Source organism: Amblyraja radiata, chromosome 29 (assembly GCF_010909765.2).
Source record: "Amblyraja radiata isolate CabotCenter1 chromosome 29, sAmbRad1.1.pri, whole genome shotgun sequence".
Taxonomy (NCBI): Eukaryota; Metazoa; Chordata; class Chondrichthyes; order Rajiformes; family Rajidae; genus Amblyraja; species Amblyraja radiata.
Genome location: NC_045984.1, coordinates 24,435,140 through 24,459,082, shown reverse-complemented (window position 1 = coordinate 24,459,082; position 23,943 = coordinate 24,435,140). Strand labels below are relative to the sequence as shown.

Sequence of the window (23,943 nt, the reverse complement as noted above, 5' to 3'; positions counted from 1 at the left end):
GAAATTTAAAAGACATTTGTCGGGGTACCGTGGATAAGAAAGGTTTAGTGGGAGATGGACCAAACGTGGGCAGATGAGACTAGTGCATACGAGGCATCTTGGTCAGCATGGGCAAGTTGGGCCTGTGTCTGTTCCATGCTGTATGACTCTAATGAAGCCCTTAATTATATTTGTTTCTATCATTCCCCTAATAGCCTGAAACTAAACGATAGAATCTGATGCATGTTAAGCCCGCAACTACATTGCCTCTGTATGATGATGAGCAGATCCATTGTAAATTGGTTATTCGCTGAATCACAGATCTGTGTTCCAAGTAATCGTCATGTTGTCACACACACAAAGCACATTTTCAGCCATGATTGAATGGCGGAGTAGACTCGATGGGTCAAATGACTTAATTCTGCTCTTATGATTAATGAACATGAACATTACAAGTATTATAGAATCCATCCTTTGTTCTTATAAAATGCGTTTCACCCTCTAGGCTTTGTGATGGAGTTCAATTATTTCAGAAATTCACACCAAAAAAAAAACCCAGTCGGCAAGAGTTAATGTTAACATTAATGTTGAAATCGACTACAAATTGACAACAGGAAGGTGTGGCTAGCGTGTGTACATTTTATTTTAGTAACAAGTCCATACAGCAAGGTAAAACAGGGAAGTAAAACCTGTTCTTGATATGGTGTGAGCATTTGTTTTTGTTTAAAGATTTTACACGAAGGATATAAATGTGACATCTCTCGAACTCAAATGTTGAGAAAAATACAACAAAGCAAGTTCACAAACATTGAAAAAAAAAAAACAGTAATTGCAGATGTTGGAAATCAGAAAATGAAACAAAAGGCTGGAAATACTCAACATCTTTGGAGAGAGAAAGAAACAAGAGTGCTTTAGGTTGATGAAAGGTTAACTGATTCTCTCTGCACGGATGCTGCCTGACCCACATATTTCCTGCATTCTCTGTCATACTGCTGAAATATTTTTGTTAGCCGATTGGCAAAGAACAAAATAACATCCAGCACAGTGGAAAATAATTAGACAAAGGGTCACTGTATGAAAAAACAAAAGGCGGCATAGATTTTACATTTTTATTTGTTTATCGACACAAAAAGGTACAGCAGCTTGTCAATTTTTCTCCAAGAGGGAATGTTGATAGTAAATTATTTTAAACACATGGTTCAAAATCCTAGAATAAACACACAGAATTCTACAAGAGTATTCTACATGCCAATTTGACAGTTTTGACCATCAAACAAAACACCACTATTTGAGGAATAAACATTTAAGAAAGACAAATTGAAAGTAAATGTTCTGTCTCTGGACACAAGAGTGGCAGGCTACTTTGGGTTCAAAGCTGCTTCCACAGAATCACTACAGTTCAAATCTTCAGGAATGCAGTATCAATTTTTAATACACAAACCGGTTCAATACACTCTAAGGGTCTGGATATTTTAAACATTTGCTGGTCTCAGTAACCAGTACATAATACACATGGCTGCATCATGAGATCATGTTCGAAACCGTGTCTTGGAGCGGCCAAAAGGAAACAAAAAAAAAACCTTGAACACGCGATCAGAATGTCTAACGGCAAATGATTGTGAAGATAAATAATGCACATGCCTTGTGTTATGTAGTTCATGCTTTCAAGGAAGAACATAATACAATTCTAGTGGGATTTACAACAGCTCAGCAGCTTTCTGTCAATGTCTGCTTCAATTCATCAAGCAAGTTTCCCAGAAGAGTAGAATCGCTGCATTTCCCATCCACCGAGATGGAGTTATCACCCTGTTTAAAATAAAATTGGAGTTCTTCAAATATATAGACCGGTCAATTCTCGCTCAGAGATATACCCCAAAAAGACAAACCACTCAGCCCAACCCGTCCACGTTGACCAGGATCGAATCCAGTCCCATTTGTCTGCTTTTGGCTTTTAAATGTAGTTATTGAACCTACCTCAACTACCTCCTCTGGCAGGTTGTTCCGTATACCCAAAACTGTGAGTGAAAAAGTTGCTCCTCAGGTTCCTATTAAATCTTTCACCTCTCACCTTCCTTGGCATCCAAGTAAACTAGTTTGATAAGCCAGCCTTTTGTATTCAATATTTAACTTTGATAATAATTTCTCAAAATCTTGAACTCTCTAATCAAGTCAGCAAATGAAGTAACAGTGTTATCCGGAGCAATTAAAGTCAAATGTTAACTTTGTCTCCACTGAATGAACTAATGAGACGTCTACTGCCCATTCCATCTCCCCAGAGATGTTGCCTGTCCCACTGAGTTACTCCAGCATTTTGTGTCTAGACTTCTACTGATGTTCTATGGTCTATGGTGATGCCCATTGTGGCTGAAATGCCTGTAACACAACCACCTGTTTCTAAGATGACCTAATAGGCAACTAGTCTCTGGAGCTTTAATCAAAGGCAGCAGAGGAAGAACATCATTTTTTGCTTTCGAGCAGTATGATGGGAAACAGGATTTGTATATAGAACAGTAATCATTTCCCCAACAATGAAGACTTTCACTTGCTTACAAGTTTGACAGTGTCTGCAGAATAGTTGTCTCACCATTGTCCACTTAATCCCAAAATGGGCTAACCGGTTTCAGACCACAAGTTCTATGCAGTTTTTGAAGAAAGCTGGAAAGAGCGTAGAGAAGATTTACAGGGATGTTGCCAGGACATTCCCTCCCTCCCTCTCACCCCTTCCAGGGTGATATACAAAGCAAATCCTTACGTCCGTATTCTTATCGCATTTCCGTACAAAATACGGAAAATCCGTACTACTTGGCAACTGTGCTAATATGATGTCACACAAAAGCTTTCAACAGGTGATGGAGGTCAAGGTAACACTTGCATCACAATATTCTGGTTATTGATTCATACTCACCATTTTCACCAAAAGACACATGTGATGACCCTGGATAGAGCGGCTATACATAGATGCACATGAATTGATACGTTCCACAACTAGGAGAATGGAAATAATCACATTTTACACATATAATGTATTGTACTGTTTTTAGAATAATCTTTGGTTACAAAATGTGGAGTCTTTGCAAAGTGTGCTGCAGTAAACTGCTAAATATTATGAAATTATTGTCGAAATTTATGATGTCGTTTGGGAAGACAAAAAGATGGTGCAGATAGTCCCAGCAAGTGAATATTGCAGGACTGGTACAAAAGGAAGCAAGACTGCCTTTCATTGTAACCTACAATCCCACATTGGTATTTAACCGAGATACTGCATTCTTTAGAAGATCATGAACCACATTATATTGAGATAACAATGGGAAGAACATAAAAGAACACTGGCCCTGATTGCCCGCGCTGAACAGGATGCCAAGTTGAATAATCTCTTCTGCCTCCACATGATCCACATCCCTCCCTTCACGGTATATCCATATGCTTATCTAAAAGCCTCTTAACTGCCAGCATCATGTCTACCTCCACCATCGTCCCTTGCAGTGAGTTCCAGGCACCCATCATCTTCTGTGTAAAAAAACCTGTCCTGAACATTTAAAAACTTTGTCATCTTAAAGCTGTGCCCTCTAATCTTTGACATTTTCACTCTGGTTGCATTTGAAAAATGTTCTGACTGTCTATCCTACCTATGCCTTTCATAATTTAATATACTTTGTTGGGTCTCCCTTCAGCTTCAGAATTTATACACCAATAGAAAGTTTGATTTAACATTAAGATTAAAATAAAATAGTCCTTTACTCCAATAGATCCCTTTCCAGTAATAATACCCTTATCAAATTGTATATGGTTTTAACCTTGATCAACCAACATACCGGTAATTCTCAAAAAACAGAAGTATGAAGGTTTGGAAGCCTATTTGGGTGACCAAAGTACAAGTGTGGGAAATCAAAAATTAGATCAATTGATAGATTTCTGACTAAAGACTTGTTAGGGACTTTTCAGTTTCTATACTATTTAGAAGTAATGTATTTCTGGCACAATTCTAGCCACTGTGCAAGAATGAAGCCTGTTCTGGCCAGAATTTTGAGATGACTATTAAAATCATTTTTGAACAACAGTGGCCAAACTTGCTTACATAAATGATAAAAAATTATACAATTATTTAAAAAAATGCAGTATAACTAATATAAATGTAGCAAGAACACGTTAAGCAGAATTAATAGGCATTGCTTTGAATGTAAATCATCAAAATTGAGAAAGGATCGACGGGGCAGGTCAGTCTGATCTGGTTAGAATAAGAGCTGTTTCACAGGAACTTAACAGTGAGTCAGCTTCAGGCAAATTCTAAGAGCTGTAATCTTCAAGCCACTATACAAAGAATGCCTCTGCAACTCTTTCAATTGTCTAGTCTGAGGAGAACTCTGATGGTGCATCTTGTCACGTTGTGTTGGGAACGAAAGTTAGGGCTAGTTTCAATTGTACCATACAAAACAATGCAACAGATTCAGACAATTTCAAAGGGAGCTAGAGTTCGGGGCATAGCATGCCCAACATAGCATGCATACATTCAAAATCAAACGTGTAGAATTTGTGTATTATTGACTAAGAATAAGAGGGCACATCACAGAAAAAAACCTCAAAAAACATTTTGTCCACTTGAAAGAAACTGATGACAGAGAACAGCATTCAGCCAGTACAGTTCTTACTGCTTTCAATTTCTATCACAAAGTTAAGAGTGTTTTCTATGGGTTTGGATTGTTCCTCAATGGCTCTGAACTGATCAGCCGGCACTTTATACAGCTTATTTCTATTCAATGCATCTGCAACCGACTCTTTAAAAAGTACAGAGTCAGCTGTATACGTGCCATCTACATTCAAGGGAATCTCAAGTGGTTGTGAGGAAGCTCAAGAAACAAATCTGCATTAAGTACCAGAGAAGTGGTGATGAAAACAAATCTTTGCCAGAAGAAGTTGGAATGAAATACTTATTCTGTCCACTTTTATTGCACTCATCTTTAGTTCACCAGATTCTAGCAATTTTGAAAACGCGTCACTGCAAAAGAGGAAGCATTTTAGAAACAGTATCAAGAATCTTTCAATAAAAGGATAACGCAACAAAGGCACATGAGAATGCAATGTATATTTTTCATAAGAGATCACAAATTAAAAAATACTTTAAAGCACATCTCAAACATTCCCAACCAGCGTAATCAGGAGAAAGTTCTAATTTATAAGTATATTATTACTTATCAACATGTTACTAGAATCATTCTGCTCATATGAATAAGTGAATGAATGAATAAGTTTATCGGCCAAGTATTCACATACAAGGAATTTGCCTTGGTGCTCCGCGCGCAAGTGACAACATGACATACAATGACAGTTAGGAAAGACATAAAACATTAAACCTCCCGTCAGTAGTACATATAAAACACAATGCAGGAATGTCCAGGAGTTCCTAAAGTCCTCATTCGACGGCAAAGCCACATTTATTGCCCATCGATAGTAACCCTATGCTAGTAGGCGAGAGGAAACCTTCACAAAAAAATAACCGTTTTCTTAGATATTTTTAGTTGGATATCAAGAGACAATTAAATGGTGAAACCTAAGTAGAAGAGCAGTGCCAGAATCAGTTGCTGAAGAACTTTAATCAATCATTTAGATTCTCACAAAACAAAAGAGGTTTAAGAGGCACTCTTTCTCCTGTTTGTTTAGGAAGTAAGCTATTAGATTTTTATCTTCTTGTCGATGCTTGCCCTGTACCATGATGGTCAAATAGCACTGCTGTATTTGTATTCAACCCCAGCAAATTATGGTGCTGCAAGGAAATGCAACTGCTGAAATCTTGAGCAAAAGCTGGAGTCTGAAGAAGGGGTTCAACCCAAAACCTTGTCTGTCCATTCCCTTGGCAAATCGTGCCTGGCCCGCTAAGTTTCTCTGGCGCTTTGAGTTTCGTTACAAATTATGCCTGCATTTTGACAATTGGGAAGTTGAAAAGTTTGCAAGTTCCCACTTATTTTGTTAGAAATTAAAAGCTCTGCAATTCTGTCATTGGACGTTAGCTGCACTTTGAGCCATGAAAGGCAAATCGAGTCAATTCTGAACATATGTCAGACATCTGGCAAAGTGGTAGATTCCTGAGCAGAGAGTAGACCCCAAGAGGTGTATCTAGGAGGTGGATCTGCTCTCAGGTCATCAATGACAGCCATTTATATCTTAGTTTAGTTTACAGATACAGGATGGAAACAGGCCCTTTGGCCAACCGAGTCCGCACCGACCAGCGATCACCCATACACTACTTCTTACCCCACACACTAGGGACAATTTACAGAAGCCAACTAACCTACAAACCTGCACCTCTTTGGAATGTGGGGGAAACTGGAGTACCTGGAGAAAACCCGTGTGGACACAGGTAGAATGTACAAACTCCGTATCCATAGTCATGGTCGAAAACTGGTCTCTGATGCTGTAAGGCAGCAACTCTACCGCTGGGCCTGCTATCAAAGGCTCATTACCTATTTTAAACATCTCTGACAACATGTTAAAATACTGAGAGGTAATTCAAGAAAATATAATAAATCAAACATTTTATCAATTGAATCGGTGATCTTGTTGAAGTGTATTGGGAGCACCTCAGTTAAGGCCCTGGTGTGAATTGCATGCAGACCCCCTCTTCAGCATGTCACTGCTCCACTACTGGGCTCAATGCAGTAAAGCAGATAGCCTTTGTATCTCTAGCCATTCTTGGGAATTCTGCCTTTCACCATGCACAAGTTGATCTGCAACCATCTTTGGAATGAGTCAACACATTTGGGGACATTATTTACCTGCAACTATATTAGGGTTTATGATGTGGTGGCACTCCTGGGAGCCTCTGAAGTTTACGTAGAAATGAAGTCACATTAAAACAAAAAAACATGAAAGCTCACCTATAACAAGGCGTCGTGATCATGTACGAAGTGCAAGTGAAGTGCAACTTGAAATCAAGTTTTTCATGAGAAGATCCATCATCCGTCTGGAAAAAGAAGTAATATAAAAGACTGAACAATACCCAAAAGAAAGAGAAATAAAGATGAGCTGTTGACTGGACTTACTTTGACTATAAATGTAAGTGTTCCTTTTAGTTTCTGTGGCATGACGATGCTTTCCACAATAAACACAAACCGAGCTTCGTTTGAAACATCTGGAACAATAAATTGCAAAAGGTTCGTTTTCAAAGAAACACCAGTCAGAGTGTCAATCAGGCCTCTTGGCCTAAGTCATCTATCTCTGCTAGTCCACATTTCCCTGTGTTTGACCTATATCCCTCAAAACATTTTGTACCATTGTACTTCTCCAAGTGTTGTAATTGTACACGCCTCTAATAATTCTACCGAATAATGAAAGGCCTAGGTGAACCAGAAAGCACAGCATCAGAATAAAAGGATATACCTTTATATTGGAGATGAGGAGTAATTTATCTAGCTAGAGGGTGGTGAATCTGTGGAATTCATTACCACTTGTGAAGGCTTTGGGTATTTTTAAAACTGAGATAAATAGGTTCTTGATTAGTAAGGGTGTCAAAAGTTAGAGAAGACAGAAGAATGGGGTTGAGAGGGAAAAATAGATCAGTCATGAACAAATGGAGGAGTAGACTCGATGGGCTGAATATCCTAATTCTGCTCCTATGTCTTATGGTATTCTACCATTTACTCTGGCAGCTTGTTCCTTATACCCACAACCCTGTGTGTGAAAACATTGTCCCTTTAAATGGCCTCTAGGTTTAGACGGTCGTACTCTGGAAAAGGACGGTGACCATCCCCTCATGATCTCTGCAAGGTTTTTATATGAATTGATCCATTCAAACAAATGCATTAGACACACACATGTAAAATACTCAAATATTTCATAATTTTGAAAGAAAAAATGGATTGTCTTGCAAGCATTCAACATGCACAATGTTCCATTATTATAAGTTATACATAGCTGCTCCTTTTTTATCCGTTGTGGTTGGACTCCTCCACATATATTGGGAACAAAACAAGTGCGACAACACTCTGTGACAATTAGCGCTGCACAGTGGCGCAGCTAGTACAGCTGCTTCCTCACAGCCATGGAGACCTGGATTCGATCCTGACCTCCAGTGTCATCTGTGTGGAGTTTGCATGTTCTCCCTGTGACCTCGTGGGTTTCCTCCGGGTGTTCCGGTTTCCTCCCACATCCCAAAGACGTGCAGGTTTGTAGAAAGTAGGATAACATAGAACTAGTGCAAATGGGTGACCAATGATTGGTGTGGATTCGGTGAGCCGAGGGTCCTGTTTACGTGCTATCTCCAAATACACAAGAACTAAGTAAGTAAAATGACTAATTACAGCAGATGAATGAAATGTCTTACCAGGTGGAAGTTGGAAAGGAACTGATATACCATCATGTTTGGAGGAACCTTCTGGTCGAATGAGTTTAGTGTTCAGAGAATCTAAAACATTGAAGTCCATCGACTTAAGATAACCACTACTTTGGTTTTCAAAGATGACTGATACAACCACTTGACTTCCATCCTGAAGATTTCCTTGAATATCATACGTCTAGCAAAAAAAATTAACAAAGGGTACCATGTATTTTAAGTTTCTTTTTCAAAGCAAAATCTGTTGAAATGCAGAAATGGTAAGAATCTCAAGCTTGATTTCTCACTCTGATTCTGGTGTTGACGAGGTAGTTTAAATGTTGAGAATGGCATCCAAAGCAATACAGTGATAACCTTGCAAAGTGAACTCAGTTAATTAATCACAAAAAGAATAAGGGGCAAGTAAGATTTTCTAATCACACTGTGCCTCCAACTTGGAGTTGAAGTTTCTCTATTGTCAAGTCCTCTAGATTGCTTGTCAGTATTGCCTTAGATGGATCTACATTGGGAATTCTTGAGTTTAGGTCTCATCTTAAGAAGCCCAATAAACTGGAACGGTGCAGACTCTTTGGTTTATAACAAGGGTTTCTGCAAATAATATAGCTTAACATTCTAATACTGCTTTTGGAGATTGCTTTCTCAGTCAATTTGTATCCAGCATTCCCAAACCAATATCATTAACGGAACAGACTGATTGCAACTAAACTGGACACACTAGCAATGATTTGCTAAAAACACAGTGTGTTCTGGAGCAATAAAGGTAATTGTTTTACCACAACCCCAATTGGTTTAGGGGAGTTTAGCATCCAATATTACGGCATAATATTGAAAAGAAAATCAGCACTACCTATAAACAAAATAACAAAAACAAAAAATGCTCACAAAAAATCTCCTATTCATACATAGACTACACAGCTTTATTACAGCTGTTGGTGAGATAATGTGCACACAATGACTCCTTGACATTGTTTTGCTTCCAATATTAAATTATAGACATGAATGTACAGCCCTTGCCCTGAAACTGCATAAATTGCAAGCTTGAGATTTTCTCTGTTGATTTACTTTACAGGTGTATATAATTACTATGCAGTAGTTATAATTCCGGGTGAAACATTAATTTTATCCAGATTGTACTGAAAGTATAATGACTCAGGCAACCTTAGACCGTTGTACGTGCATTATATCAATAATGTGTGTTATAAACTAAAAAAATTACAGAATCCCACGTATTTTTGATAAAATCCATTGCATTGGAGCCAGATCATAAAAGTACTGAACAAGCCACAGCTTACATGAAGGTATCTCCACCTCGAAAGTTTTAGGAGTGTAAATTGGTTTATATGATTGTAAATAATATATCAAATAAAATCATAATGTTCAGAACTTTCTTCAAAAAAGTAACTATATAAAATATATACTGCACAAAAATACTGAATTAATGCACTCACCATTTTTACAAAGGAACTTTCTGCAAGGAGGAAGTAGCTGGACATTGGCTGCAAAATATTGAGAACATCAGTACCAATGATTTTTACATATATGAACAAGAAGTTCCCCACTGGTCTGTTCAATTATACAACACAGTAGCAATATTCATGCATTGGTGTATAATTATTTCTATCCATCCAAGACCTGGAAAATGGGATTGAATTGGTTCGTCGTTGATCATTAATGAACACTAGGAGACAAATGGTGCCCTTCAATGTCATCAATTTCTTTACTGCGGAAAAATAAGTAAAAACCACACGGAGGGCTGTGAGCTGATTTAGTAAAATTAATCTCTGACCAGCACTGGGTGGTGCACATTGGTGCAGATCACACTAACCCTGCATGACCTTGGAGAAATACAGCAAACTAGTGTTTCTAGCATAGGCTGGTAATGTTCACAATTCTCAAGGAAAATAACTGCTCAACTACCAGCCTCATAAACTTCACCCTTCATCTTCTTTGATGATGAGATTATGTAAACACAGTCGTTTCTTTGTGTATTTTCGCACTCATTCGACTAATCCATTGATCAATACTTCAACTACAGGAAGGCTAACTTAATCTAGCTGGACAATTACGAATTGGGAATTATTCTTGGGCTATTTATGTCTCTTCAATGACACAATATTGCTAGCCACGTGCAATAAACAATGCAAAAGTTGTACGATTCTAAACGCGGCTTCACCAAGGTTATGTATGAGAATAAAGCTGTATGCTTTGATACATAGAGAAAAGCCCTCTCCCACCAATTGCAGCTTCATGGCTAAATGTACCTTTCTGAATCTTGGCTATTGTACCAATCTCAGTTGATGTTAGCCTTTAAAGCTTCAATCAACAACTTTCCCCAATTGAAAATGAGATACAGAAATACATTGTCAAAATATTTCACAGCTGTCATGCGTGTCCTGACAATATTTCTAACGGGATAATATAAAATGTGAAAGCACACTGAGAATACAATATTCAAGTTTAATAAGGATGCTGGCTGGACTGTACACTGTTAGCAATGTGTAAAGATTTAATAAGTTAAGATTGTTTATTTACAGAACAGAGAATGCCAAGGCTTAATCAATGTGTAAAAAATTAGGGCCTCGATAAAATAAAACAGAAAGGATGTTTTTTTAATCACTTCAGAGTGCACAACCAGTGCTTAGGTTACAGATATAAAGTAATTGGTTGTAGAGGAAGATATGGAAAAATGTTTTCACCCAGAGGGTGTCAGGGCACTGGTATTTGCTGCCCAAGTAGGTGCTTGAGGCAGAAATATTCATCACATTTAATATATACTTGATATACGAGTTATGACCTGAAGAGCCACAGACCTAGTGCTGGAAAATGGGATTAAGCTGGGTAATTCTACTTTTGGCCTGTGAAAAAAATGACAGGCCAAAAAACATGTTAGAAATTTTCTGATGGTATGTTTCAACCAAGTCAGGGTCAGTTGAAACCCACTACTCTGGAATTAAAGCCTATGTATCAATGTACAGCCTCATAAATTATGACCACTTATAAAGAATATTTTGCCTTTTTCTGTAAGGTTTGCTAGAGTTCAATTAACTGTTGTATATTTTTCTCAAATGATCTCCACATTCGGTTTGCAAATTTTTAATTCCAACATTTAAAAAAATCAATTTTAGGATCTAATTAAGTAGAAAGGCCATTATAGGCAAATCAGGTTATTTAAACACTACATTTCCTCCCCAAATGCATCGCAGATTGTATGGACAACTGAAAAGGGGGAAAATACAGAAAAAGCATAAAATATTAGTTGAAAATAATTGAATCTAATACTTGACATGACATGGTACATGGAGAGGACAGATTTAGTGTGATATGGACCAAACACAGGCAGGTAGTACTTGGGCAGCTGGGACATGTAGGCCGGTGTGGGTAAGTTGGGCTGAAGGACCTGTTTCCACACTATATCACTCTGACATAATGTTCATCTTAAAACAATTCCTCATTAAAACTGCAACATCTTACAGAAATAAGCAAAATATCCCACAATAAAGAGCAAAAATCATCCACAATATATATTTTATTGGAGTTACTTTACAACATTTCTTTGCATGAAATAACTCTAATCCTGTATTAATGTACAATTTAACTTACTGGTAACAGCTCATCATCTATGCTGCCATTCTGTACAGATTCTGGGGCATCGTCAGCACTGTGGCGTTTCTTTTTCTGTGATTTCTTTTCCTCTTTTGACTTCTCTTTCTTATGCTTCTTCTTCTTGTGCTTTGATGATTTCTAAAGCAGTAATGATAAAGAAATCACAAAATTTTAATACTGGCTGCTTACTAGGAGTGTGACCTTACTGTATTAATGTTAAAATTCTAAAGTTAACAATGAGACATTTAAAACGCTGAATATATTCCCGTTTTTTTAAATTGCAGATCAATCTTTAAATAAAAAATTAAAAAATTGGCATGGCATCTTAAAAGGGGAAATGTAATTCCTGCATTAATTGAGTCACTGATTTTTAAATTATACTCTATAAAATACAGATTACCTAATTAGCATGGTACCGACATAGCAAGCTGATTTTTCAATATTAAGAAACACTAAAGATGGTAGAGATAATCAAGGGATTTCCTTGCCTACATTTGAGGTGGGTCTGATCACCTCAGAAGGCTCAAATCCTTCAATGTGCGTAATGATATGCTGCACATGTTTTACAACACTGTGGTTGCAAGTGTTATTTTCTACGTTGTTGTCTGCTGGGGCAACAGCATTAGTGCAAAAAACAACAAGAAGCTGGACAAACTGGTTAAACGAGCTAGCTCAGTGCTGGAGGGGAGAGTGGACTCTGGGATGGATGTGCTTGAGAGGCATATGAGGCACAAGGTGCAGGTCATCCTGAAAAACCCCGGGCATCCCCTCCATATAATTCTGGAGAGTCAAAAGAGCACTCGGAACAACAACCGGCTCCTATCCCTGCCCTGTAGAACAGAGCGGTTCAGGAGATCCTTCACCCCTGCAGCCATTAGATTTTATAATTCGGACCGCTGGGTTGTAGGGGGATGCATTTTTGCATTTTTTAATTTTTAATTGTTAATTATTGGTCTTTTTAAGTATTTATTGTTCTCAGGTAGTGTCCACATTGTATTTTATGTATTTTCTATCTGCGTTCGTTTTGAATGTGTGGGTATGTTGGTTGGGGGCTTCTGGACATCTGAATTTCCCTGAGGGGATCAATAAAGTATTTATTATTATTATTAATATCTGCCAGTGAGAGGATAAACATCCAGGCATGGAGTAGTATGGTACTTTAGAGAATTAAGGATCTCTGAGGCTGACTTCGCCAGGATTTGACTTGATTTTGTGTGTAGAAAGGAACTGCAGATGCTGGTATATACCAAAGATAGACAAAGTGTTGGAATAACTCAGCGAGCTAGACAACAGACAATAGGTGCAGGAGTAGGCCATTTGACCCTTCGAACCAGCACCGTCATTCGCTGTGATCGTGGCGGATCATCCACAATCAGTACCCTGTTCCTGCCTTCTCCCCATATCCCTTGACTTCGCTATCTTTAAGAGCTCTATCTAACTCTCTCTGGAAAGCATCCAGAGAATCAGCCTCCACTGCCTTCTGAGGCAGAGAATTCCACAGATTCACAACACTCTGGGTGAAAACGTCTTTTCTAATCTCCATTCTAAAAGGCTACCCCTTATTCTTAAACTGTGGCCCCTGCACTCCCCCAACATCGGGAACATATTTCCTGCCTCTGGCGTGCCCAATCCCTTAATAATCTTATATGTTTCAATAAGATGCCCTCTCATCCTTCTAAATTCCAGTGTATACAAGCCCAGTCGCTCCATTCTTTCAACATATGACAGTCCAACCATTCCAGGAATTAACCTGGTGAACCTACGCTGCACTCCCTCAATGGCAAGAAGGTCCTTCCTCAAAAAGGATGGGGGACATTTTGGGTCAGACCCTCCCCTATACTTTCAGTCTGAAGAAGGGTCCCGACCCGAAACGTCACCCATCCTTTTTCTCTAGAGATGCTGCCTGACTCGCTTAGCTACTCCAGCACTTTGTGTCTATCTTTGACAATTTATGTGTGGCTTACGTCGCATTTTAGACACCATATTACATGGTTACATCATGAATGGTTTGATTGTACTCGGGTATGGTATGAATGAATTGATAGCATGCAAAACCAATTATTCACTCTGTCTCTGTACATATGACAACAATAAAACAATACCAAGCTTAAATGGGTTAGAAGCAACCATGCAGAGACTGAATGAATTGTATCTTGGTCTGCTGGTTTTATCGTTATTCTGGTGTTGATAAAAAGATTCAGAAAAAATTACAGCCTTGTCTTTCTCATGAAGTTTGTTTAATTGAAATCCATGTCCTTGTGGTAAAAAAGGCAATTTAGACAAACTCACTGATTCTATACCCCGCAAACACTTTAAATTTCAGATGCCTATATTTTACAAATTGTGCGTAACAAATACATCTCCATTGTACAAACGCCACTCCTTTAAATTGTGGAAACTGTTTTCGACAGGCATTTTGTAAATATCGAAGGAAGAATTAAATTCCTGTTGGTGGAGCTGTTGAGCCAATAGAAACTAATATGCTTCTCTCCTTCACCAACTAAACCCAATACAACTGTAACTCAGAGATGCCGCCTGGCCCGCTGAGTTACTCCAGCTTTTTGTGTATATCTTTGGTTTAAACCAGCATCCGCAGTTCCTTCTTAGACAACTGTAACTCTAAAGTTTAAGAAGGAACTGCAGATGCTGGGTTAAACCGAAGATAATACACAAAAAGCTGGAGTAACTCAGCGGGACAGGCACCATCTCTGGAGAGAAGGAATGGGTGACGTTTCGGGTCGAGACCCTTCTTCAGACTGTTGTCCGTATGTCACTACATTCATGAAGTAACATTTTAGCAAATTGAACATTTTATAATAGAATCTAACTAAGTCAGCGGTACAATTAACAGGTACAAAATATATTTGAAGCATATTTTTATATTTTAATTAAGTTTATGCCAAAAACCGGACATTCAATACATAACTTGTATAGATTTGAATAAGGGTCTGAAGAAGGGTTCCGGCCCAAAGCGTAACCGATTCTTTTCCTCCAGAGATGCTGCCTGACCCACTGAGATACTCCAGCATTTTGCATCTATCTTTGGGATAAACCAGCACCTGCAGTTCCTTCTTACACAAACTTGAAGTTTGCCAGTCAGAAGTCCATGTTTTCCCCTTGTTGTCATCTCTCTCTCCATCACCAATTAATTCCTGAAGTTATTTGATTTCAAGATCGTTGTCCACACCTCAACAGTTCACTCAACTTTCCTTCCTGATATCCCTACTGATCGACATTCAAAGTCGCAAACTCCCCTTTCAAACCTCACAACTACCCACTCACCACAGCCCGTCTGGGCACAGCTCCAATCTGTACAAGGATTTATTCTATCACCCATGGTACTTTCATCAATCACTTTAAATTTACTTTGTGTGGAATCCTGATTGTTCTGAAAACATAAACTTGCCTTTCAAACAAGGAAAACAATCTCAGCTTCCTCAGTTCCACCGAAGTGAACTTACAAATTCAGCCAATTAAGTAATTTCTATGCCATCATTGGTCATGATTTTTATCTTGACGCCAGCTCAGCTAAAAGGGGGTTCCAATTTAGTTTCCATATTCACCTCTAGACCATTCAAACTTATCAACAACCTCCCACTGACCATTTCATAGCAACATCACCTCTTCTAAGCCTGTTGATGTATCCAATAAGTTATCTCCATCACCTTCTTCTCAAGGGTATCCAAACCACTTTAAAAATCTCTCTTGTTAACTTTCCATTGTCTTAGTATCCCCGCTCCTGCAAGTGCAAAATAACCCAATCGGAGTATTCTCCTGAGTAGCTGCTCCTTTTCTCTGTCCCACAGACAACACTTTCACCAATCCAGTTGTCAATCCTTTGCCCGGGACCTTTCCGCAAAGCATAATTTTTTTGAAAAAACCTTCAAGAATTTGTGCAATTCACCTTTAAAGGCCACAGAAGAACCTGTAAACACTACAGTCACAGGCACTGCAATTCAGATCATGTTTTTTTTGGAGGAAAAAAAACACGTGTTTTCATATTTCATCCGGTTGAACTCAATGCATCTTTGAACTCAGATAAGTAAGTGCAGGTATTGCTGAAGTATAAACTGTTCTACGAATCTTGGACCTGAAACATTAATTCTGTTTCTCTTCTTATGGTACTGCCTGATATGAGCGTTTCCAGCAATTTTTTTTAATTTCAGATTTCCAGCATCTAGTTTCTTTTTTCCCCTCACATGCTATTGTTAGTTGTTCGGTTATCAAGCAAACATGATCAGTTGATGGCAACCCTTGACTTGAAAATAGGGTATTTTATTAATATATATATTTATATATTAACTTAAAATTACTTCCAATATTTTTCTAATAATACATACTTCAGAACTGTTCACTAACTTTTACATTCAAGATGAAATAATTTAAAGAATTTGCAGGTTATTTAAGCATTGGCGCATTAGATTTTAAGTATTTTAGAGTAAAATATTTGAATAGCTGCAGAGTAATATACAGATGTTTTTGGTTTATGCAACAACTGTTTTAATGTTAACAGTTTTCAGAAGCAACCCAACTTGATCAAATATTAAGTTGACGCTAAGAAAGGTTAAATTACATAACTGCCATTCATTAAAGATAGAATGACAAATTCTAGCATTACCAAGGGAAGTTGGTTGCAACAAAAAAGTTGAAGGATTTAATTTTCAACAGTAAATAGTTGAGTAACAACAGTGTATAATTTTATCATGGGATTTTTATACTGTTGAAAAAAAGGTTATTTACAACAAAAGCGCAGTTTCAAAATCAGTTTTCAAAATACGGTGAAACTTACTGCCTCCTCTTCTTCCTTTGTTTCAGATATTTCTTCTATGACAGAAGCCTCTTCATTTTTAAGTGATTCCGTCTGTAAAAACACCAAAACCTGCTTGAATATTATCTGATTATTCAACAAATTTCATCACTATTTCAGATCTTGTTAAAAAAGCAATCAACTGGCCTGCAAATGGAATACCAAATTAATAATATAATGTTTTAATGCTAACACAATAAAAGTTAACTTTTTCCTCAGATATGGGAAATATATCCAAGGTTATATATTGTCCAGTTTTTGTGTGCTGGAGTAACTAAGTGGGTTAGGCGGCATCTCTGGAGAACATGAAGATGTGACATTCCAGGATGGGACTCTAATTTAGGCGGCTGTGTCTGAAGAAGTGCCCCAATCCGAAATGTCACCTTATCCATGTCCTGCTGAGTTACTCCAGCATTGTGTGTCTTGTTTTGTGTGATTGATAATTAGTGTGGGCCGAAGGGCCAGTTTCCATGCTATACCTCTAAAGTAAACTAACCTGTGATTTACTTTGTACTGGAGCTTTAGACAGCCAGAAGTCGAGATCTGATCCCTGAACATGGGAATAAGGAAAATGAAAATATATTCAAGATCATCGCCATTTCTGACAATGAAATGCACAAATTAACTAGGCATCCCAGCATGAAACTTTGCTCAAAATCACTCTAAATCTCTTCACCGACATTTCTATCTCTGCAATAGCACTAAAGGTCCTTATAAATTTGAAAACGCATTTATTAAGTTCATCATGAAAATATTCTTTGGGTGCAGACAGGAGGGAGGTGGCAGGAGAACTGTTGATAATCATCTTCACTATATTTTTATCACACCCACTTTAGTGTCATCTGCCTCCTCCATTACACTGTGGCCTGAGCAGCATTCAGTCCTTCTGTTGTTATTCATATCTATGTACCACTGTCACAGTTACAGTACAATACTTACCTCTGTAGGTTTTTCATTTTCTGCTTCTCCTTTCAATGTTGGTGCAATAATTTCTTCAGGTGCAGCAAATTCATTCTCTGGATTTTCATAAGACTTCCTATGTTTTTTGCCACCCTTCTCTTTACTTTTCTGTCATAAGAGAAATGAGAGCAAAGAAACAAAACATTAATTACATGAACAAACTCAAACATTTCTCTCTCTCACAGCAAGCCAGTGGTCCAAGTGATCACAAGCAGCATGCCTATCAACTACCTTTTTTGTTGCTTGAATTGAAAATCACGGGTCAGATTTAAACGTATAAATCAAGTGGAACGTATTGAACAGGCATTATTAAGTGACTGCAACATTACTGGTTGGCAAGTACCACCAGTTTATCTGAAAGTCATTCAACTCTGAAGGCATTTCAGGGTAGTTCCTGCAACTTTAGCATTGACTTACGCAATACACACAATATTTGTTCCCAATAAATTCTGCAAAGACTTTCAACAAACTTCAAGGAAAAAGGTTCATTAAGTTTTCAGAAAGAGAAGTGATAAAAACAGGAGTGCTTAGCCGCAGTTTTAACAGCCGTAAGAATTCTTACTGCTGCTGAAATGGTGACATTCAGCAAGAATAAATTTGTCATTGTGCTAAGAGCAAATGGGAACTTTGAATTGTTTAAATGCAGGCCACTGCATCTCATGCTTCATTAAGCGCGCGTTTTACAAGTAAAATCCCAGATCCACTAATCTACGTACACGTCCAAGCAGAACTGACTTTAAAATAATAAATTTACATAACCGGAATTAACATTCAGAGTCAACACAGTAAATAACATCTTGCAGTAGCTTTAAAATATTTTATGAACAAAGGATTTTTGAAATGCCAGCTTAAAGAGCAGGAGAAAGATTTAACTTTGTTGCTGATTTCACATTCACACAGGATGTGTCAGGTCATTAACACGGGATATGTGCTGAGTAAAGCTCTTTGGTTCTACTCTCCAGTGGTGGCTTGCAATATATTGATGTCTTGCTGGCAGTTCTACAGAAAATCAGGCATGAGCTGCAGTGAGAGTCAGATGGGATCCAAACTTCAATAGAAGAACATCCCCAACGCACTCATACTACTCCAGTCACTGGGAATAGATGGGCAATAAATCATTAAGTTCTATGTAGCTTAGTAATCACTGGTACACTGTCCTGGGCTTCCTCCATAACAAGAGTAAAGGGCCTGCCCCACTTGGGCGTCATTTGCGCGTCACGCAGGTGGCGCGCGAAGATTTTGTGCACCCCAAAATCCTGGGGCCCCGCGCGCGACCGCGCATCACTGCCTACATCACCACGTACCATGTGCACATCACATGCGCGGCACGACGTGCGGCGTAAATGATGTCTCGTAAATTACGCGCAAATGACACCCAAGTGGGACAGGCCCTTAAGGCTATGTGAAAACTGGAAGAACAAGACATGCGGATGGTGGTATAGCCGCTAGAGCCGCTGCCTCACAGCAACTAGAGCAGGGTTTGATCCTGACCTTGGGTGCTGTCTGTGTGCAGTTGGCAGAGTCTCCCAGTGACTGCATGGGTTTTCTCCCACATCCCCAACACGTGCAGTGTGTGTGTGTTAATTGTAAAATTGCCCTTAGTGTGTAGGGAGTGAATGCAAAAGTGGGATTCCATACAACCAGTGTGAACGGGTAATCGATGGTCGGCGTGGACCTGGTGAGTCAATGGGCCTGCTTCCCTGCTGTATCTTTAAACTAAACACCTCATATTCTGCTTGGGTAGCTTACAACCTAATGCATCAATACCAAATTCTCCAACACTCTCCTTCCCCATTCCTACCCCAGTGTGCAACCATTCCTCCCACTATCCCGTTGCTCTTTCTCCCTCCCCCAACCCCTGCTCCCTCCTCCCCTTCGATCTATATCCCTCTCTCTGGCTTTACATTTCACACCTTCAATAGGAATCCAAGGGGTAACTTTTTCACACAAAGGGTGGTGGGTGAATGGAACAAGCTGCCAGAGGGGGTAGTTGAGGCTGGGACGATCCCATTGTTTGAGAACAATTAAACAGGACAGGTTTGGAGGGATATGGACCAAGCGCAGGCAAGTAGAACTAGTGTAGCTGGGACATTGTTGGCTGGTGTGGCCGAGGGGCCTGTTTCCACACTGTATCACCCTGACCTCCTCTTTCCCTATCTGACACCTTATCGTCTCCTTTTCATCTCCAGCCTGTCACTTACTCTACCCACCTGCTATTCAACCCCACCCCGCTCACTTGTATCCACCAATCACTTTCCAGGCTTTGTCCTGCCCCCTATTACCCTTTGTCTGTCCCTCCTATTACAATCAGTTTGGAAAAGAGGCCCATCCCAAAGTGTCACCTTTCCATTCCCTCCACAGATACTGCATGACCTACTGAGTTACTCCTGCACTTTGTGTTTTGCATCAAATCAGAACTAGTATTTTACTTTTACATAGGGCAGGCAAAAAGGCTGCCAGCTTCATCAAGGACCCACACCATCCTGGCCACACACTCATCTCTCCGCTGCCATCAGGTAGAATGTACAGGAGCCTGAAATCTGCAACATCCAGGTTCAGGAACAGCTTCTTCCCCACAGCCATCATACTATTAAACACAACTTCAAACAAACTATGAACTATAACAGCCTATTGCACTTTATCTGTGTATTTATGTGTATATATATATATATATATATATATATATATTCTATGGTTATAGGGTCACACTGATCTGATCTGATCTGTATTTATGCTTAAAATATTCTGTCGTGCTGCAGCAAGCAAGAATTTCATTGTCCTATCTGGGACACATGACAATAAACTCTCTTCACGACTTGACTTGAATCAAATTTAGATTTCTGAGATTCAGAGAATATAGATCTATCATTTAAACAATTTCTGAAAATCCCAAGGAGCAATAATTTCATAAACTACTTAAAGTATTAAACAATTTCAATTTACTCGTTTCTCTTTATCTTTCTTTTCTTTCTTCGCTTTCTTGGAAGGTTTTTTGCTTTTTTCTTCCACGGGAGCAGCTTCAATCTCTGGTGACTTCTTTTCACTTATTCGGTGCATCCTAACAGGCAGCTTTTCATTATCTGTCAAAGGCCTTTAAAATGTATTAAGATTTACAATTAAGTGGCTATTAGCTTCATAAAGCTACGAAAGAAATGAAAAAAAAGATTTGAATTTACATTCACTCTTCCACAACTTAAAATTCAAACATATTCAAAAATATTTTTAACTCATTCATGGAACAAGTGAAGTCGCACAAGTTGGAAAATCGAAGACAACACTTGCAAGACAGTATGATAAGACAATTCTCAGCACATCTGTTGAAATTATTTGTTTGGCCAAAATAAGCATCTTTGACAAGATAGCTCTCTCAGAGAACTACTTGAAGAACAATACAAAACATAATCAAAATAATCGCAATAATGAATTGTGGTTTCCAGGTGTTTTTTATTACCAAAGCTTGAGAGGATAAAGCTGGGTCGATAGAATAATTGAAACAGGCTCTTCAGTCCAACTTGTCCATGCTGACCAAGATGCCCATCTATTCCAGTTCCATTTGCCTGGGTTTGGCACAAATTCCTCTCAACCTTTCCCATCCATCTATCTGTCCAAGTCTTAATCTCACAGACCATTTCTGATGGTACACAAAATTGCTGGAGAAACTCAGCGGGTGCAGCAGCATCTATGGAGCGAAGGAAATAGGCGACGTTTCGGGCCGAAACCCTTCTTCAGACTGATGGGGGGTGGGGGGGGGGGGAGAAGGAAGGAAAAGGGGAGGAGGAGGAGGAGCCCGAGGGCGGGCGGATGGGAGGGTGGGAGGAGACAGCTAGAGGGTTAAGGAAGGGGAGGAGACAGCAAGGGCTAGCAAAATTGGGAGAATTCAATGTTAATGCCATCCGGACGCAAGGTCCCCAGACGGAATATGAGGTGCTGTTCCTCCAATTTCCGCTGTTGCTCACTCTGGCAATGGAGGAGACCCAGGACAGAGAGGTTTCTGATTATCACTTCTGGCTGTCTGCCTTCCATAGCCTCCAACCTTATTGTTTCCCAGCCCTGCACATCCGGTTCTACCTTCTCCACTTTCACTGAACACCTTCGCTCAGTCCGCTCTACCTGATCTCCCGGTTGCTAAACACTTTTAATTCTCCCCTTTCACACACTAATCTTTCTGTCCAAGGTTTCCTCCATTGTCAGAGTGAGGTTAAACGCAAATGGGAGGAACAGCATCTCATATTTCGCTTGGGCAGCTTACAGCCCAGTGGTATGAATATTGATTTCTCTAACTTCAAGTAACCCCAGGATTCACTCTCTCTCCATCCCTTCCCCACCCAAGGTGCACCAGCTTCACCTCATCACCCAACAAACAGCTGACAATGGTCTATTTCCTTTATCATCGTTACTTTTTTGCATATCTTTCATTCATTGTTCTTTATCATTCTACATCATCATCTATATCTCTCGTTTCCTTTTCCCCAGACTAGTCTGACGATGGATCTCGACCTGAAACGTCGCCCATTCCTTCTCTCCAGAGATGTTGCCTGTCCTGCTGAGTCACTCCATTTTTAATTTTCGGTCTATCTTCGGTTTAAACCAGCATCTGCAGTTCCTTCCTACACTGGCATTTTTAGAACTCCGTTATGGTACCTGAATCACTTACCTCCTCTGGCAGCTGGTCCCATATGCCCACAACTCTCTCTACAAAAAAAGTTTCCCCTTAGGTTCCTATTAAATTTTGCCCCTCTCCTTTAAACCTATGTCCTCTGTTTTTTTATTTCCTTACCCTGGGTAAAAGACCCTGCATTCACCCCATCTATTTCCCTCATGATTTTACACATCTCTACAAGATCACCCATCAGCTTCCTATGCTCCAAGGAATAAACTCCTAGCCTGCCTAACCTTTCCCTACTGCTCAGGCCCTCATGTCCTGACAACTTCCTCGTAAATTTTCTTTGCACTCTTTCCAACTTAAAGACATCCTTCCGATGGCAAGGTGCCCAATGCGGCTTCACCGCCATCTTGAACAACTGTAACATAATGTCCCAACTTCAATACTCAACACCCTGACTGATGAAGGTCAATGTACCAACACCTTTTTTTAACACCCTACATACCTCCCTATTTACCCTCTGCTCTATTCCTGACAGCCTGACCTTCCCTGTGAAGGTCCTGACCTGGTTTGGCTTCCCAAAACGCAACACCTTGAACGTATCTGCATTAAACTCCATTAGCCACTCCCGAGTTGACTTATGCAGCTGATCAAGATCCTGCTGTAATTTTTGATCAACATCTTCACTGTCTACAAAACTGCTACTTTGTTTAAGCCATTAACATTTCTATGGTATGGTAAAACAGCTGAACATGTGTAACCTGGTTGACAACAGAAAATAACAGGCATCTTGTTACTGTGTGTATATAATCAGACACATAATAATTAGAGATTTTTGAAGGTAGAATGCTGAGAACAGTTTATCAAACTGGGAGAAAATATGAACACCTAAGTTTAGGTCTTAAATATATCAATACTGCACTAACAGTCAGAACACCAACATGCCTAATACACAAAAGGAGGATAGGAATCAACAAAGCCAGTTATCAAGTATTCATGGGCATTAAGGGGTGAATATAAACAGAATAGAAATTACTTATTTTGTGATGTTGTCAGACACGAGAGAAAGTCAGATAATAGAAATTTGAAACTAACTGTAAGAATTTCCAATGAACTGCATGGCATTTGCCCATACCAAACCTGTGTTTAACCCTTTGATTATTGAAATCGTGAATATGAATGTGTTAAGAAAATCGAGTCGCCGAAAACTGATTGCACTTGCCATTACTTGGCTTTTGACAAAATAAACTTTTTGTATTATGAATATTATGCTCTTGATTTCAAAGGGTTAAATCTTTAAAAACACATCAAACCCATCTTCAACTCAAACGGATTGAATCAAGGTCAAGAGCAAACACAATGTTACATACCTTCCTTTTTTCAGAGGTTTTAAACTTTTGTTGGGACACAAAGAGGATGGTTTTGCGAGCAGGAGAAAGAATGACAGAGAGAGAATGACAGAGAAACGTGGAGCGGCATATTAAATGTATAGAGAGAAAGAAAAAAAGTCACAGAACCATTAAATAGCCATAAATGTGATATTCATTTAGGATCAATTATAGAACTTATCATTGATGCAATAAAGTGTTGTGTTACCATAACACATTCAGCTATCATTGTAGTTACATTACAAATCAACAGTTATAAACAAAAGGCTGTAGCGCCAGA

General features: G+C 39.1%; 1 protein-coding gene across 6 annotated transcripts in view; it reads right to left on the bottom strand.

Moving 5' to 3' along the window:
- Nucleotides 1–598: 598 nt before the first annotated feature.
- ap3d1 (adaptor related protein complex 3 subunit delta 1) overlaps nt 599–23,943 on the bottom strand; it is a 76,181-nt gene continuing 52,836 nt past the window's right edge. For 4 of the 6 annotated variants that reach the window (XM_033046919.1, XM_033046920.1, XM_033046924.1 and 1 more), the window contains 13 exons: nt 23,646–23,669; nt 20,616–20,763; nt 17,652–17,780; nt 17,209–17,262; nt 16,695–16,766; nt 11,903–12,043; nt 9,751–9,798; nt 8,294–8,483; nt 7,014–7,102; nt 6,849–6,934; nt 4,851–4,972; nt 2,885–2,964; nt 599–1,785 (listed from right to left, as the gene is read on the bottom strand). In XM_033046919.1, the coding sequence (XP_032902810.1) occupies nt 1,687–1,785; nt 2,885–2,964; nt 4,851–4,972; nt 6,849–6,934; nt 7,014–7,102; nt 8,294–8,483; nt 9,751–9,798; nt 11,903–12,043; nt 16,695–16,766; nt 17,209–17,262; nt 17,652–17,780; nt 20,616–20,763; nt 23,646–23,669 (1,282 nt within the window). In that variant the 3' untranslated portion in view covers nt 599–1,686. The remainder of the gene's footprint in view (nt 1,786–2,884; nt 2,965–4,850; nt 4,973–6,848; nt 6,935–7,013; nt 7,103–8,293; nt 8,484–9,750; nt 9,799–11,902; nt 12,044–16,694; nt 16,767–17,208; nt 17,263–17,651; nt 17,781–20,615; nt 20,764–23,645; nt 23,670–23,943) is intronic. The other 2 variants (XM_033046921.1, XM_033046923.1) reach the window with 1 other exon arrangement.